Source organism: Peromyscus leucopus, chromosome 22 (assembly GCF_004664715.2).
Source record: "Peromyscus leucopus breed LL Stock chromosome 22, UCI_PerLeu_2.1, whole genome shotgun sequence".
NCBI classification, from domain to species: Eukaryota; Metazoa; Chordata; class Mammalia; order Rodentia; family Cricetidae; genus Peromyscus; species Peromyscus leucopus.
In genome coordinates this window covers 25,328,192-25,343,952 of record NC_051081.1, presented here as the reverse complement: position 1 = coordinate 25,343,952, position 15,761 = coordinate 25,328,192, and the positions used below count along the sequence as shown (strand labels likewise).

At 44.3% G+C, this 15,761-nt stretch overlaps 1 protein-coding gene and 1 pseudogene across 1 annotated transcript in view; one reads left to right on the top strand and one right to left on the bottom strand.

Annotated features, from left to right (window-relative positions):
* The window catches only part of Arhgef33 (Rho guanine nucleotide exchange factor 33), an 84,781-nt gene that overhangs the window by 24,937 nt on the left and 44,083 nt on the right, over window positions 1-15,761 (top strand). Inside the window, exons 3-4 of the mRNA XM_037198017.1 lie at window positions 11,234-11,343; window positions 13,274-13,323. Of these exons, the coding sequence (XP_037053912.1) occupies window positions 11,319-11,343; window positions 13,274-13,323 (75 nt within the window). The 5' untranslated portion in view covers window positions 11,234-11,318. The remainder of the gene's footprint in view (window positions 1-11,233; window positions 11,344-13,273; window positions 13,324-15,761) is intronic.
* Window positions 8,087-9,245, bottom strand: LOC114681615 (annotated as a pseudogene).

Below are 15,761 nucleotides of genomic sequence, written 5' to 3'. Positions count from 1 at the left end.
GAACTCACTCTGTAGACCAAGCTGGCCTCCAACTCACAGAGATCTGCCTCCCGAGGTTTATGGTGTTTTATTTAGAATATGTGAGAATTCATATAATTTAGAGTTGATTTAATACCAGATTCCTAAATGTGCTTTAGTGATATATATATACATATACACACACACACATATATATATATACACACACACACACACACATATATATCTTATTTGCAATAGATTAAGTAACAATTGTTATTTCTAAAATATCATCTTCTGGTGATATTATTTGGACTCATATTTTATCTGAGAGGGTAGACAACTGACTGCCCCTCCCCTCCCGTCCCTTGTCCTCTCCTTTTCTCTCCTCAGGGTCTTGCTATATTGCCTGGGCTGACCTTGAACTCAAAAACCCTCTGTCTCAGCCTCCAGAGAGTTGAGATTACAGGCATGCGATCCTAAATGTGGCTTGACCCTCTTTTTCAACTCCCCTCCACAGATAGTTGTTCCGCTTAACTTTTCTTCAGCTTTTGAAAGAACCAATTCATGAATGCTTAGACAATAGCCCATCTCAGCTAGCTTTTAAAAATGTGTTGATAGTGTCAGGTGTGGGGGTGTACCCTCGTGATCTCAGCACTTGGCAGGCAGAGGCCAAGTTTGGGCTACTTAATGAGGCTCTGTCTGAGAATATACAAACAAGGAAATTATTGATAAAATTATATTTTACCAGCACTATTCCATATTGTTTGTTTGTTTGTTTGTTTTGTTTTTCGAGTCAGGGTTTCTCTGTGTGGCCCTGGCTGTCCTGGAACTAGCTCTGTAGACCAGGCTGGCCTCAAACTCACAGAAATCCCCCTGCCTCTGCCTCCAGAGTAACTGGGATGAAAGGCGTGCGCCACCACTGCCTGGCTGTGTTCTATATTCTTTGAGCTGGTGGTCACATTCCACTTTAGCATGTGTGGGTGCAGGCACCATGGTACAGTATGCGAAAGTCAGAGGACAGATTGCTATACTTAGTCCTCTACTCTCACTGTGTGGATTTTGTAAATCAAACTCATCGTCAGACTTGGTAGCAAGCACCATTACCAGCTGACCCCAGTGCCTCCCAAGTCCTCTTCCCTGTTCCTCCTTTTTCCCTCACTATCTTTCCCTCATCACCCTTGCCAGACTCTTTTTTTTTTTTTTTAAATCATCCTATTCAATCTGCTTATTCAAAGAGCTAAAAAGTATTTAGGAGGATTGCTTGGACAAAAACATGGGCTACATGTTGAATTCCAGGCCAGCCAAAGCTACACCTCAAGATCAAAACCCAACAACAACAAAAATCAAGGAGCTACAGAGTCCACAAAGGAATCAATGCTGCTGCTGCTTCTTTTTTTTAGATAGAATTCTAGGCAAGCATTCTATCACTGAGCTAAATCCCCAACCCTGTATCTTTTTTTTTTTTTTTTAAAGCTTATTTATTTTGCAGTGCTAGGGCTACATTTTTTTTTAAATGGCAATCTGGGTGGTCTCCTGTATTCTTGTGCTTCAAAGTGTTGTGACATGCAGCACTTAAACACACAGAAGACTAGAAAACTAACTCTCGTGCTTGGCACTACTTCCTGTGCGGTGAGGGCAAGCATTCAGTGCTCCGAGGTTGCGTCTCAGTCCGTATAAAGTGTGGGGGCATACACTGTGCCCACTGGTGATCAAGGGCAATGTCCCTGACTCTGCTTTGAAAATTATGATGCACACACAAGATGGTTATTGTCATCAATCGATGTTGCTTTGAGATGATACAGGAAAACACACACACACACACACACACACACACACACACACACAAAAAAAACCAGTCACAAGCAGATTCTGCAATTTTTTAGGCAGTTCAGTTGTTGGAGATCACAAAAGTTCTATAGACTTTGCTTCTTGATCATGTGTGCAGGCTTTGTCCTGATGAATTACTTTGGTTTCAGGGGAAATATTTCCTTGGTACCCTTCCCCCCAACACAAAAATTCTCACTCTATTAAATTAGAAATATGCACTAAAGACCCATTCAATAAAGGACACTGGAATGGAAATTAACTGAAGCCTGCTTTCAATTAATTTCAATTCCCTGAAGTGCCCAAATTTCCATTTTGGTCCCAGCAGTAATTGGAAAGTAATAGGCAAGCCCGGGTTTCTGAAATCTTCTGTGTTTGTGGGGGAGGAGGGTGTGTATTCTGGGTCACTCTGGGGGAGGCCCTGGAGACTCAAGTCTTCCTCCGTTCCCTGTCAATTTTACTATGCATTTTTCCAGTTAGTTTCCTAACAGTATGGCTGTCCATTTGTAGATGCAAGCTTCCATGTTTCTGTTTCTCTATATTTATAATTTTAGAACCTTTGCTTTTTTTTTTTTTCCTTCCAGACAGGGTTTCTCTGTGTAGCCTCGGAACTCACTTTGCAGACCAGGCTGGCCTCGAACTCAGAGATCCGCCTGCCTCTGCCTCCCGAGGGCTGAGATTAAAGGTGTGCGCCACCACCGCCCGGCTCGAACCTTTGCTTTTGCACAGCAGAAACAGAATTAAAAAGAAAATGCTTTCCCCAAATTACCATGTCTGAATCAAACACACACGGAGGTGGGGGTGGGGAGGCAGAGCCCTACAGCTTCCGCTCAGCCCACACAGCACTCAAGAAAACCCGGCGGATCTGGGCCGGCAGCTAAGCTGGTGCAGTGCCTTGCTTGCAGAAAGGACCGGACTTTAGTGCTCAGCACTACATAAACTGGACGTGGTGGCGCATGCCTATAATCCCAGCATTTGAGAGCTAAAGGCTGGGGGATCAGAAGTTCAAGGCCACCTCCAGCTACATAGGAGTTTGAGGTCATCCTAGAGAGAAGAGTCAGTTGTAAGGACCGAGTTCCGATCCCAGCCTTCTTGTAATGAGCTGGGTGTCATCTCCCAAACCTGCAACCCAGTATTGTGTAGGATGGAGAGAGATCTCTGAGGCTTCCTGGCTGTCAGCCTAGAGTAAAAACAGGAGCTCCAGCCAGGTTCAAGGACCGTGATAGAGGAGGACGACACCTAATGCTTTCCTCCTGCCTCTGTCTTGGCGCTTACACACTCACACATAGACACGGACATCCATACACAGACATGTACATCACACACACACACACACACACAGAGAGGGGAGGGAGAGAGAGAAGTACAGAGACACATAGATAGGGACATAGAGAGAAATGGACATAGATCAGTACTGGAGATTTCAGAGTGCAAAGTAGAAGCCATTGCTTTCTATGGAGATCAACATGACCAAGGGATCAACAGATGCTTCCTAAAACCTTAGTAGAATTTCTTCACAGTCCTTCCAAGACCTAGATGTGTGTTTTAAAGGTTAGCACTGCAACTGTGGAGACGCAAGGAAAAGAAGTTAAAGGGATGTGTGGGCCATGCAGACTGGCGAGAGGCATTTATTTATTTCATGGTAGACAGTGATTCAAAGGCTATCAAAGACAGAGTAAAGAGTTCCAGGGGACTGGGGACATAGCTCAGTGGTAGAGTACTTGCCTCAGCCTGAACCCACATTGAATTCAATCCCTAACATCACATTAATTAATTAGCCGGGCAGCAGTGGTGCACGCCTTTAATCCCAGCACTTGGGAGGCAGAGCCAGGCGGATCTCTGTGAGTTCGAGGCCAGCCTGGTCTACAGAGCAAGATCCAGGACAGGTACCAAAACTACATGGAGAAACCCTGTCTCGAGAAAACAACAACAACAACAAAAACTAATTAATTCCTGGGTTCAGAGAGTAAGGGATTCTAAGTACAGAATGGACAGCTTACTACAAGAGAGATCTCAAGGGGAGCTACATAATCCCCACAAGAAAAGTCATGCTACTTTCCCAAGTAATCTTGCTGTTATTCAAAATGTGCTTTTCAATCTATAGTCTTCATTAGTAGGAGCATACACTGTAGCATGAATCTTAAAAGGTCTTTTTAATAAAAACAAACCTGAAGCCAGTTATTGGGGTGAATGATGGAGGATCAGAGAAGCAGAACAAGCCACAGCTTCCTCACCTCACCAATTCCTCAGCTGATCCTGTTTCCTCAGACTGGAAGCTTCTGAGTCCTCATCCAGAATGAATCTCAGCTGAACTGTGCTGCTTGAAAGCCTGAAAGCTTAACCAGGCCAAATGCTTCTAGTTCCTGGTCTTCACGCCTTATATACCTTTCTGCTTTCTGCCATCACTCCCTGGGATTAAAGGCTCACTTCTTGGGATTAAAGGCTTGAGTCACCATGCCTGGCTATTTCCAGTGTGGCCTTGAACTCACAGAGATTCAGATGGATTTCTGCCTCTGGAATGCTAGGATTAAAGGTGTGAGTGCCACCATTTTCTAGCCTCTGTATCTAGTGGCTGTTCTGTTCTCTGACCCCAGATAAGTTTATTAGGGTGCACAATATTTTGGGGAACACAATATGACCACAATACACTTCAGTGTAGAAATTCCCCCCCGGAGAGTTGGGTGTGATGGTGCATGCCTGTAATATCAGAAAGATGGGTTGAGGCAGGGGAATTATAAGTTAGAGATCAGGATACATTTATTTCCCATCCATGATGGCAGTGATAATCAGGTACCTACTGTAAGAATAATGGGAAGGGCAGCAATGTTACAGCTCTTCTTCCTCTCCCTCTCCTCCTCTTCTTCCTCTTTCTCCTTCCTCTGTCTTCTTCCTTCTTCTTCCTCTTCTTCTTCTTCTTCTTCTTCTTCTTCTTCTTCTTCTTCTTCTTCTTCTTCTTCTTCTTCTTCTTCTTCTTCTTCTTCTTCTTCTTCTTCTATTTTCAAGATAGGTTTTCTTTCTGTGTCCTTGGTTGTCCTGGAACTCACTCTATAGACCAGGCTGGCCTCGAACTCACAGAGATCCACCTGTCTCTGCTTCCCAAGTGCTGGGATTAAAGACACGTGCCAGCATCAGTAGGCAATAAGTAAATGTTTTACATTTCCATAGTTAACAAAGGAATTTAGTATGATATGTGAATGTAAAAATAAATACATACAAAAATAGAGATTATACCACCAGCTATAGATAAAAATGGGGAAAATGCCATTCAAAATACTGATAGCAATGCAAATGTAGAAAGTACTTAATAGATTTTATTTGGAAGTACAGAATCTTTGGGAGTGGAGAGATGGCTCAGTAAACTTAAGAGCACTTGTTCTTCCAGAGGATCAGGGTTCAGTTCCCAGCCCCCATAGGGCAGCTCAGAACCAGCTGAAACACTCTTTCCGGGGCATCTGACACCCTCTTCTAACCTCTTTGAGCACCAGGCACGGATATAATATACATGTATACATGCAAGAAAAACACACATCTACATAAAATTAAAATAAAGAAACCTTCAAAACATTACACGATCTTGGCCAGGTGTGGCGGCTCATACTTGTAATCTCAGCACTTGGGAGGCTGAGGCGGGAGGAGGGGATGAGGGCTGAATAGGCTACACACTAAGTTCCAGGCCATCCTGGGCTACATTGTGAAGTCCCATCTTAAGAAGCCAAAAACCTTTTAGAAAAACCAAAATGTACAGACTTTCAAACAAGGAAGTTATGGAATATTATTGGAAAACCTGAAACATAATCTGTGCAAATGGAATGAACAGCAATGCTCTTGGATAGGATTTTCTTTGTTTGTGACAGGGTCTCACTATGTAGCCTCAGCTGGCCTGCAACTTGCTATGTACACCAGGCTGGCCTTGAACTCATAGAGATCTGCCTGTCTCTGGCTCCTGAGTGCTGGGACTAAAGATGTGCTACCACATTCACCTTGGATAAAATTTGGTAAAAGAGTATTCCAATTCTCCCAAATAACTTAAAAATCTGATATAACCCAATAAAACTTCCTTTTTTTTTTTTTTTTTTTTTTTTTTTTTTTTTTTTTTTGGTCATGGGTAAATTTTTTTTTTTTTTGTTGTTGTTTTTGTTTTTCAAGACAGAGTTTCCCTGTATAGTTTTGGTGCCTGTCCTGGATCTCGCTCTGTACACCAGGCTGACCTCGAACTCACAGAGATCCACCTGGCTCTGCTGCCTGAGTCCTGGAATTAAAGACGTGCGCCATTGCTACTGCCACCCGACTGGGTGAAATGTTTTTGGACTTTACTTGCTTATATGATAAAAGAAAGACCAGGAAAAGTGAGATAAAAAAGAATAATAGCTTATCTCACCAAGTAATTTTTAATTTTTAATTATGCATAGCAGTTATAGGTATGTGTGTGTGTGTGTGTGTGTGTGTGTGTGTGTTTGTGTGTGTGTGTGTGTAAGTGTGTGTGTGCTCAGGTGAATGCTGGTGACAGCAGAGGTCAAAGACACCAAATTTCCTGGAACTGAAATTACAGATGGTTGTGAGCCACCATGTGGGTGCTGGGAACTGAACTCAGGTCCTCTGGAAGAGCAGCCAGTGCTTTTAACCTCTGAGCCATCTCTCTGGCCTCTCACCAAATATTTTTAACACACTAAGGAATATCTACAACCTGTTGTTTGGAAGCAGGGAAACATATGTGTATATATATATATATATATATATATATATATATATATATAGAGAGAGAGAGAGAGAGAGAGAGAGAGAGAGAGAGAGAGATAGGCAGTAGGCAGACAGGCAGGCAGACAGACAGACAGATAATAGATACCCGCATACACGCATACATATATACATACACAGAAGAAAGAGACCACAATAGATTCCACTGTATGTGGACATTCAATATGTTACAAAAATCGGGATTCCAGTTCCATGAAGGGACAGGATGGCTCCCTTCACCTGTACAAGTACAAACTTTACATCTGGAGGGCCCGGGTTTGATTCCCAGCACCTATATGGCTGCTTACAACTGTCTGCAGCTCCAGTTCCAGGGGATCCTACACCCCCTTCTTGCTTCCATGAGCATGCACACGTGTGGTACCCAGACACACATCAGGCAAACATACAGGTGGAATAAAATAAAAATAATTAAAAACCCATGGAAACAATTAGCATGTGATCGTCTCTTTTATATATTATTTCTTAGCAGCTTATATGTAAAAAATGACCAGAGGAATAGGTAACTGTCACCTCAGAGGAACAGATAATTTACAGAGCGACAAAGCTAACTCGCCAGTAAACACACCCAGATGGTCAGCCGTTGGCAGTCAGCAGAAATAACTATGAAATAGCACTTGTCACCCATCCGCCTGACTGACAAGAGGTAAACATTGTTACGTTTCCTCTTGGCCAGACTAATGTAAAAGAAAAGGCTCCCACGTCTTCTAAGATTGCTTGCTGCTCTTCCAGAGGACGTGAGGTGGGTCACAGCCCTCCTACCAGACAGCTCACAACTGCCTATAACGTCAGGTCCGGGGGATCCAACGCCTTCCTTTGGCCTCCACGTGCACACGTGTGGCTTCCATTCACACAGACATAGACTCACACACATCAAAATGAATCTTAAATCTGCCGCATGTAACCTCTGGGCCCCGAGGCTTTTCTTGGGGGCACTGTTTGCAGCGGCAAATTTATGGAAATAAGGGGAATGCCTAACCATGTAGGAATGATCGACAGAGTTCACTCAAACCAAGGAACAGCGAGCAGCCAACAGGCATGCTTTCTTACACATAAACTCGAAAGTCTAGAGATGTCTTGGTGATGCAGTCAGCGAGACAGGTAAAGTACGGGAAGGTGGGAAGCGAGTCTCCGGTGGCAGCCTCATCACGCACAGGAATATTCTGCACATGCGTTTGGATGTGATCTCGTGAGGACAGAGGAAGGCGTGGAGGAACAGCAGAGGTGGATGTCAGCAGGGACTAGGGACGCAAGGACCACAATAGGGCATAAATAATCCAATACCGAAATTAGATTAAAATGCCATGCTTCGGGGTAAGAGGAAACAGTAGCTAAAAACCCTAGGCTATTGATGTCATAGATTGTGAGACAATGTAAGCAAAATGATGACAGCTGTTTTAGGAGACTCATTGTACGTCTTCCCATGGCCCTTTCCAAGTTTGGTTTGGTTTTAACCACAGCACACAGTTTTACTAGCGATTCCATTAAGGTTAAATCTCTAGGAATGAGAGAGTCCTAGTTAGAGGGCACAAAACCCCGAGAAGCCCCCTCAGATCTCATAGTGAACCATCGGCTCCGTTTTTTGTTTTTTGTTTTTGTTTTTTTGTAGGATTGTCACCTCATTCCAGGCACAGATTACTATAGAGACATTGCTTCGGCCCCAAAGGCATGTAGGAGGAGAAAGTCTCCCCCACCCAGAACGTGGAAGTCACGATGGTCACAAAGCCGAAGAGCTGTTTACACGTGCATCCCATGAAACAGGTGTAGGGGACGTGTCCACACGATTCCTGATATACATGTCTGTGTCCCAGTGCGTCTGTTCCCCCCAGTTCAACTTCAGGCCTATGTGGTCTGGTTCGTGCCATGGATTCCTCTCTTGCTAGGAGCGGTCAGGGAGCTTCGGGTGGTCACCCTGCCCCATGCCAGCCCTGGGGACGGCTTGTAAGTCTTCCACAGGTATATTATACTTCTTGGCAGCTGGGGCCTGTTCTTCTGGGGTCCTAGGATACCACTCTGGCGGCAGGCCCTTGGTCAAGTAAAAGGCTGTCCGTGTCCCCAGTGGCACCGTGAGACAGGTTATCCTCTGTGGCCCCCGGACTCTCGGGGCTGCGGCCCTGGCCACTGCTATCTTCCATTTCACCTGCTCTGCCTCCAGGTTGTTTTTGTTTTTGTTTTTGTTTTGTTTTGTTTTATGTGTGTGTAGTTACTTTTGCTTTTGTAATTAACTAAAACAAGATTTCTAACTTCTATTGATCAAACACCTTTTTTTTTTTTTTTTTTTTGTATTTTTAAATCAGTGGCCACACAGATGTGTATCCTTGAGCTTTTCTGACACCGTAGCTCTGAAATACACACATTTTCCACTTACTTAGGACATGGAGTTTTTGTTTGCCTGTTTCCAAGTAGTTACAGGTCAGAAAACTAAATCCTCAGAAGTAGATAATCCATAACAATTTGGTTTTGCATATTTCAAGACTCTCCCCTGCCTCCAATAGCAACAGAATTACACCAGAATTACAATAGAATAATAACAGAATTATTGTAAAATTACAATAATTTTAAAAACTTTATGGAGGGGGTGAGGTTGTAGCTCAGTCAGTAGAGTGCTTTCTTAGCATTCGTAAAGTCCTGGGTTCAATCCCCAGCACCAATAAATAAACAAACAAACAAAACAAAAAACCCAAACAAACCTGGGTATACTGGCCCATGGCTGCCTGGAATTCAGCATTCAGGAGGTAGAGTCTAGAGGATCAGACCTTCAAGGTCACAGTTTTTGAGGCCAGTCTGAATGCATGAGACCCTGTCCACGAAGGAAAAACAAACGTAACGCTCGATGTCATGTGTCCATCACGCCTGAGATATGGGAGACTAGGAGAACCTGGCACCTTCAGCTTTTGTTGTGGGAAGTTCATGAGGTGGAGGAATTCATCAAAGACAAGAAAGGGTTAAAATACTGAAAGGGGGTGTGGCTAAGTGCAAGGTCTCTCCTCCTCTGTGTCAGACAGCATTCTGAACTTACAGCTTTTTGTCCAGGGGTCACAACAGGCAGCCTTCATTTGTGAAGCTTCTCCTGGGCACAGAGGAACCGGCCAGATGCTAAGAATGGTGACTAGAAACAGGCTGGTCTTTCTTGCTCAGCTTTTCCTTCATAACGTAATTTTCCTAAACAGCAACTTGCTAATAAAGCCAGTAAGTCTGGGGTTGGGGATTTAGCTCAGTGGTAGAACGCTTGCCTAGCTAAGCGCAAGGCCCTGGGTTCGGTCCTCAGCTCCGGAAAAAAAGAAAAAAAAACATAAAAAAAGCCAGTAAGTCTTAATTAATTGGTTGGATCCAAAGGAGAATGTAGCATATTAAAAAAAAAATACCATATTGCCAGGTGGTAGTGGCGCACACCTTTAATCCCAGCACTCAGGAGGCAGAGGCAGGTGGATCTCTGTGAGTTTGAGGCCAGCCTGGGCTACAGAGTGAGTTCCAGGACAGCCAGGGCTACACAGAGAAACTCTGTCTCAAAAACAAAACAAACAAACAAAAATCTCCCATATTTTTGAGTAATGAGTTTTATAGTCACAAAATGATGTTTGCAGGTCAGTGAGACGACTCTCATCTGGTAAGTGCCGCCACTTGCCTTAGGAGCCTGATGACTTGAGTTTGATCCCAGGACCCATACAAAGGTGAAAGGGGAGCCAACCCCACAGGTTGTCCTCTGTGTATTTCATGGTATGTGCCCTTCCCCAATAATAATACATTAAAATATCTGACTTTAAGGTTTTTTTTTTTTTTTTTTTTTTTTTTGTGTGTGTGTGTGTGTGTGTGTGTGTGTGTGTGTGTGTGTGTGTGTTTTTGAGACAAGGTTTCTCTGTGTAGCCCTGGCTGCTTTGGAACTCACTTGTAGACTAAGCTGGCCTCGAACTCACAGAGATCTGTAGGCAGTTTTTCTGTCCCACCAGCCTCTCCCCAAATAACCACACAGAGACTTAATATTAATTATAAATTCTCAGCTGATAGCTTAGGCTTTTTTTTATCTAGCTCATATAACTTAAATTAACACATATTTCTTATCTACCCTCTGCCACGTGGCAATATTTTCTTTCAACACGACATGTTCATCCCCTGCTTCATCTATGTTTCCTGGCTTCTCCTCAGGCTCCACCCATCTTCTCTCCAGTATTCTCTCTGTCCCCAAAATCCTGCCTAGCCATTGGCCAATCAGCTTTTTATTAACCAATGAGAATAATACATATTTACAATGTACAAAGATTGTTCCACAGCAGAGATCCACCTGCCTCTGCCCCCTGAGTGCTGAGATTAAAGGTGTGTGTGTGCCACCATACCCAGCTAAGTTTTTCTTTTTTAAATAATTTATTTATTTTTATTTTATGTGCATTGGTGTTTTGCCTGCATGTATGTCTGTGTGAGGATTTTTGATTCCCCCAGAACTGGAGTTACAGACAGTTGTGAGCTACCATGTGGGTGCTGAGAATTGAGCCTGGGTCCACTGGAAGAGCAGCCAGTGCTCTTAACTGCTGAACCATCTCTCCAGCCCCTGACTTTAAAAGTTAAGGTTTACTCAATTTAGTAACTTATTCTCCTGAAATTGCTCAGCTTTAAGCTGTGCTTGGTATTTAAAAGCTAACCCATAAAACTAGTCCAGTATCTTCATGAGTTTACCAGATGTCCTTTATTCTTTGATCGGCAGGTGCAGGGAAGGGGAGGTGGCCTGACCCAGGACGATGATGACGCAATGCTGAAGAGTGAGCTGGAGGAGAGGAGCAACAGGCACCATGGAAAAAACCAAAACAAAGCAAGGTCAGATCTCCAGCTCGCCTTGGAGCTTGGGATTCCAGAAACGCGGGAGTTACTCTGTCTCGCCACCTTTTCCAAATACCCTTTTCCCATTATCCCCTTGGAGACCCAGTTAGGCCACAACTATAAAGTGTCAGATTTAGACCTGAGGTCCTGGTCCGTGTGGCTCAGTCTTAGTTCTTGCCATTTATTTGGACAGAGTATGAGATGGGCTAAGTTGTCCTTACCCAAGCTTGTATGAGGAGGTTTTGGTAATCCCCAACCACTGGGATTTTACAGGGACAGCCTGTACCGAGTGCAAGTCCTAGGCTGAGGTGATGCATTAGTTAAGACTTACCGTATGGAGGCTGGCTCCTCTAAGACTCGTATGTCTAAGAAGAAGAATACGCATACTCGCGCAGCCAAAGGCTTGCAGGTGGGGAGTTTCACGAGGGTTGTTTGCTTCTTGCAATGTGACCTTTGTGCGATGTGACCCTCCATGAGAGTAGCAGCAATGTGGTTGAGCAAACACCCTGCATCAGTGGCCTCATCCCATGGCCAACCCTTGTGGTTCTGAAGGGTAGTTTCTAAACCAACCTGGTTTTCTCCCTAAGTTGTAAGTGATTTTTTTATAGCCTGCCCCATCAACCTCGTGTTTCCCCCATGTCTCCAGACTCCAGTGCTGGTGATACGGTTTTCTTCCTGCCTATAATCTTCCGGAAACTTTCCACTGACAATTCTTTCCCATCAGCCCACCTGCCTCGTTGGACATGAGTCCCCCCACTGACTGTGGCACTGAGATGAGGGCAGAGAGCAGAACTTTGGCAATATGATCATAGAGACATAGGAATAGGAGGAACATTTCATGTTTCTTCCTGAGATCAGCCCGAGACAGCCAAGCGACCACGTGGCCGACTTACTTCCTTTTCCTGTTGCTATTCTATAATACTCTGACCAAAGCAACTTGAGGGAGATGGGTCTCATTTGCTCACAATTCCAGGTGACAGTTAATCATGGCAGGGAAGTCACAGCAGGAGGTGCCTGAGAGACCAGGTCACCTTCCAGCCACACAGAAGAGCAGAGAGCAACACATTAGTACGTCCCTCGGCTTGCCCTCTCCATTTTCCTAAAAAATGTTTATTATTTTTTTTTAATGTGTCTGAGTGTTTTGCCTGCTTGTGTGTCTGTGCACCACATGTCTGCTTGGTGCCCGCAGAGGCCAGAAGAGAGTGTCATATCCCCCCCGGGACTGGAGTCACAGATAGTTGTGAGCAATAATGTGGGTGCCGGGGACCGAACCTGTGTCCTCTGCAAGAGCAGCAAGGACTCTTAATCACCGTATGATCCCTCCAGCCCCTTGCGCTCTCCATTTCATACAGTCCAGGATGTCCACTCTGCTCAGGGGATGGTCCTGCCCCAACGTAACAGGAGTCTTTCCCCATGAATTAATTTAACCAAGACGATCCCTCAAGGATATTCTCCCGGGCCAACCCTCATCTAGACAGTCCCTCATAAGTGTGCCCAGAGGTTTGCCTACAAGGTGAAGAGTTGACAATTCATACCAACCATAACCCTGGCAAAGAGCAGATGTCAGCTCAGACAAACTTTAGTCAGCCCTAAGGATATGGGGAGACACCCCCAGGGCATCCCTGTCCAGCCAGTTAATGACCGACAATCACTGAGTTTGGTAGAGAAACTTCACTTTTGTGGCAAGAAAGGGTTTTCGGCTATGATAATTTTGTCAGGTAGGTGTAGTTCAGCCGTTAGGGTATAAATATGAGTAGCACCGGCACTAGTTTATTTATTTATTTTTTGTTCCGGAATCATCTGGTTCTTGCCATTCAGGCACAGTTAGAGGGTCCCCTCGTGTGTCTATTTCCTCCACATATCCAGTGAAAGTAGGAGAGGCACAGAGCGAGTTGTGTTGATTGAATAAAGCTCTTTCTTCCTGCAGGAGAGAATGAACATATGCCGGTGAATAGCCCTTCCACACAGATCTACCAGGTAACAACGACAAACGCCTTATTGTGAAGACTGTCATGAATAGTGGTGACTGTCCTTTACACACAGTGATTTCTAACACTTAGATGCCTCCACGTGTATCCTGACATTTGTTCTCTTAACAAGGCCAAGGGACAGGTAGGGCAGAGGCCACTCACTCTGTACCTTTGAGAGAGCTGGTTGGCAGAGGAAAACGTATTCCGTTTGTAAAACACATTACCTATACCCCACCTCGGCTCTGCTTTTCTTGCCTACGCCATGGTCACTGTGGTCATCACACCATACAACAGCATTGTCTTCAGAGAGGACACAGGAAGAGCTACCTTTTCTCAGCCAGGTGTGGTGGTGCACACCATAACCCCTAACACTGGGGAACCTAAGACACGAGTTTAACAAGTTCAAGGCTAGCCTAGATTACAGAATGAGACCTTGTGTGAAAACATTTTTTAAAATATGTTTTTCTTAATTTTTTTTCCAGGGAGAACTGAGAATTAAGAGTGTTAGCATTACAAACATTCAAGTATGGTGACTGGGAAAAAAAATTAAAACATTTTAAACAATGGCAATAATTAGATTTTTTGCAAAGCCAATTCTAGCAGGCTGCCCCAACTCTGCAAATAGAATTTATTTGGCTTCTGTCTTCCAACCAGAAATGGAATTAAAGTTCTGTCCTTAGCAATCACGGATATTTACACTGCCATATTTTGTCTTGTAAAGTCGGTTTGAGCTTTGTGCTTCTCTCTAGACTTAACACTATTATCTGTTATCAGGGCCTGGGGGGGAGGCTCTTTTTAAAAATTATTATTAATTTAATTATGGTTATTAATGTATGTCTATGTATGTGTGTGTGGCGTGTGCAGCAATCAGTTCTCTCTTTCTACCATATGGGTCTCTGATATTGAACTCAAGTTGTTGGGTATCAGAGGCAAACACCTCTACCTACTGAGCCTTCCCACCAGTTCCTTAAGTTGGGTTTTTAGGCCCTCTCATGCAGGAAGACAGGAGCCCAGGAGAGCAGACAGCTGGGGAAATATTATTTATATTAGCTAAGTTTAAATGCTGGTAAAGTCAGCGAAACAGTTAGCTCCCGGAAGTATCCTGCAAGAGTTCACTGCTGTGGGCCGAACTAGAGCGCGCCCACAACAGGAGAGCAGGGCATTGTTAACTGTGTAGAAGAAACAGCCTCGTTTCAAGTTCATTTATATTTGGCGGATAGTTATCTGCAAATCTGCTGCTTAGCCTGATGGGAAGTCAAACAGATGAAACAGACTCTGTTTGTTTGAATGTCCATACCTTGAAAATACATCGATGGAGTGGCTTGTATGAGGCAGACTTTTGGAAAGGCTACGGTGAAGACACTGATACAATTCAGTAGGGTTGTTGACTTGATTTGAGCGAAGTACCAAGGACAAGCCGATCACTGGACAGCGGACTATTAAGAAAGACTATTCCGACAGAGTGGGCAGCTTGAGCAGAGCCTAGGGCGGGGGCAGGTCTCCTCCCTGCCGATGTGATGCCTCACTGGTCCAAGGCCTCCAGATGCTCTCCATGCTCACCCGTGTTCTCCTCTGACCCGCCTCTGCCATTGCACGCGTGTAAACGCCTCTTTAAAGCCAGGTAGGATTTGAAATCTATTATGGATATGTGGGTCACTCCCTTGATGTTGGCTAAATTTAGCTGCGGAGGGGATGGCCTCATTATCTCACTGTGTCACGAATCCAAGTGCATCCTTTCACACTGGAGTGCTTGGCGCCAGGAAAGAGCGTTTGGTCTCTATGGTCTCTGCTGCGCCTTGATGACCCCATCTTTGTTTTAAAAGAACACTTCCCAAGTCTGTTAATTCCAAGCAACTTTTAACCAAACGAAGGAGGGCCCAAGGAAGAGGACTGAGGGCAGGGAGGGTAGGGAACTATCCAAAATTCGATCTGCATTAGAAGGGACAATAAACTGAAGGAAAATGTGAAATTTCGATCATTTTCTCCATTTTTTTTTTCAGATTCCATCCTTTCAAGATGTTACTATATTAACTTGATTTTTAAAAAAATTCAGGCTGGGTGGTAGTGGTGCAGGTGGATCTCTGAGTTTGAGGCCAGCCTGATCTACAGAGTGAGTTCCAGAACAGCCAGGACTATGCAGAGAAACCCTGTCTTGGGAAAAAAAAAAAAGAAAGAAAGAAAGAAAGAAAAAAATTTGCAGGACAAGACATTGAGGCACAAGCCTCTAACCCAGGACAGAGTCAGGCAGATCTCTGTTAAGTTCAAGGCCAGCTTGGTAAGCAGAGTGAGTTACAGGCTAGCCAGGGTTGCATAGTGAGACCCTGTCTCAAAATCTTTTTCCTGTCTCCTAATCCAGAATGGAAACTGCAAAGCAAGGATTTAGTGTGCTTTGCTCTTGGTAGCTCGTATATGACAGTGCTTGTCATATACTGCATAGTCAATAAG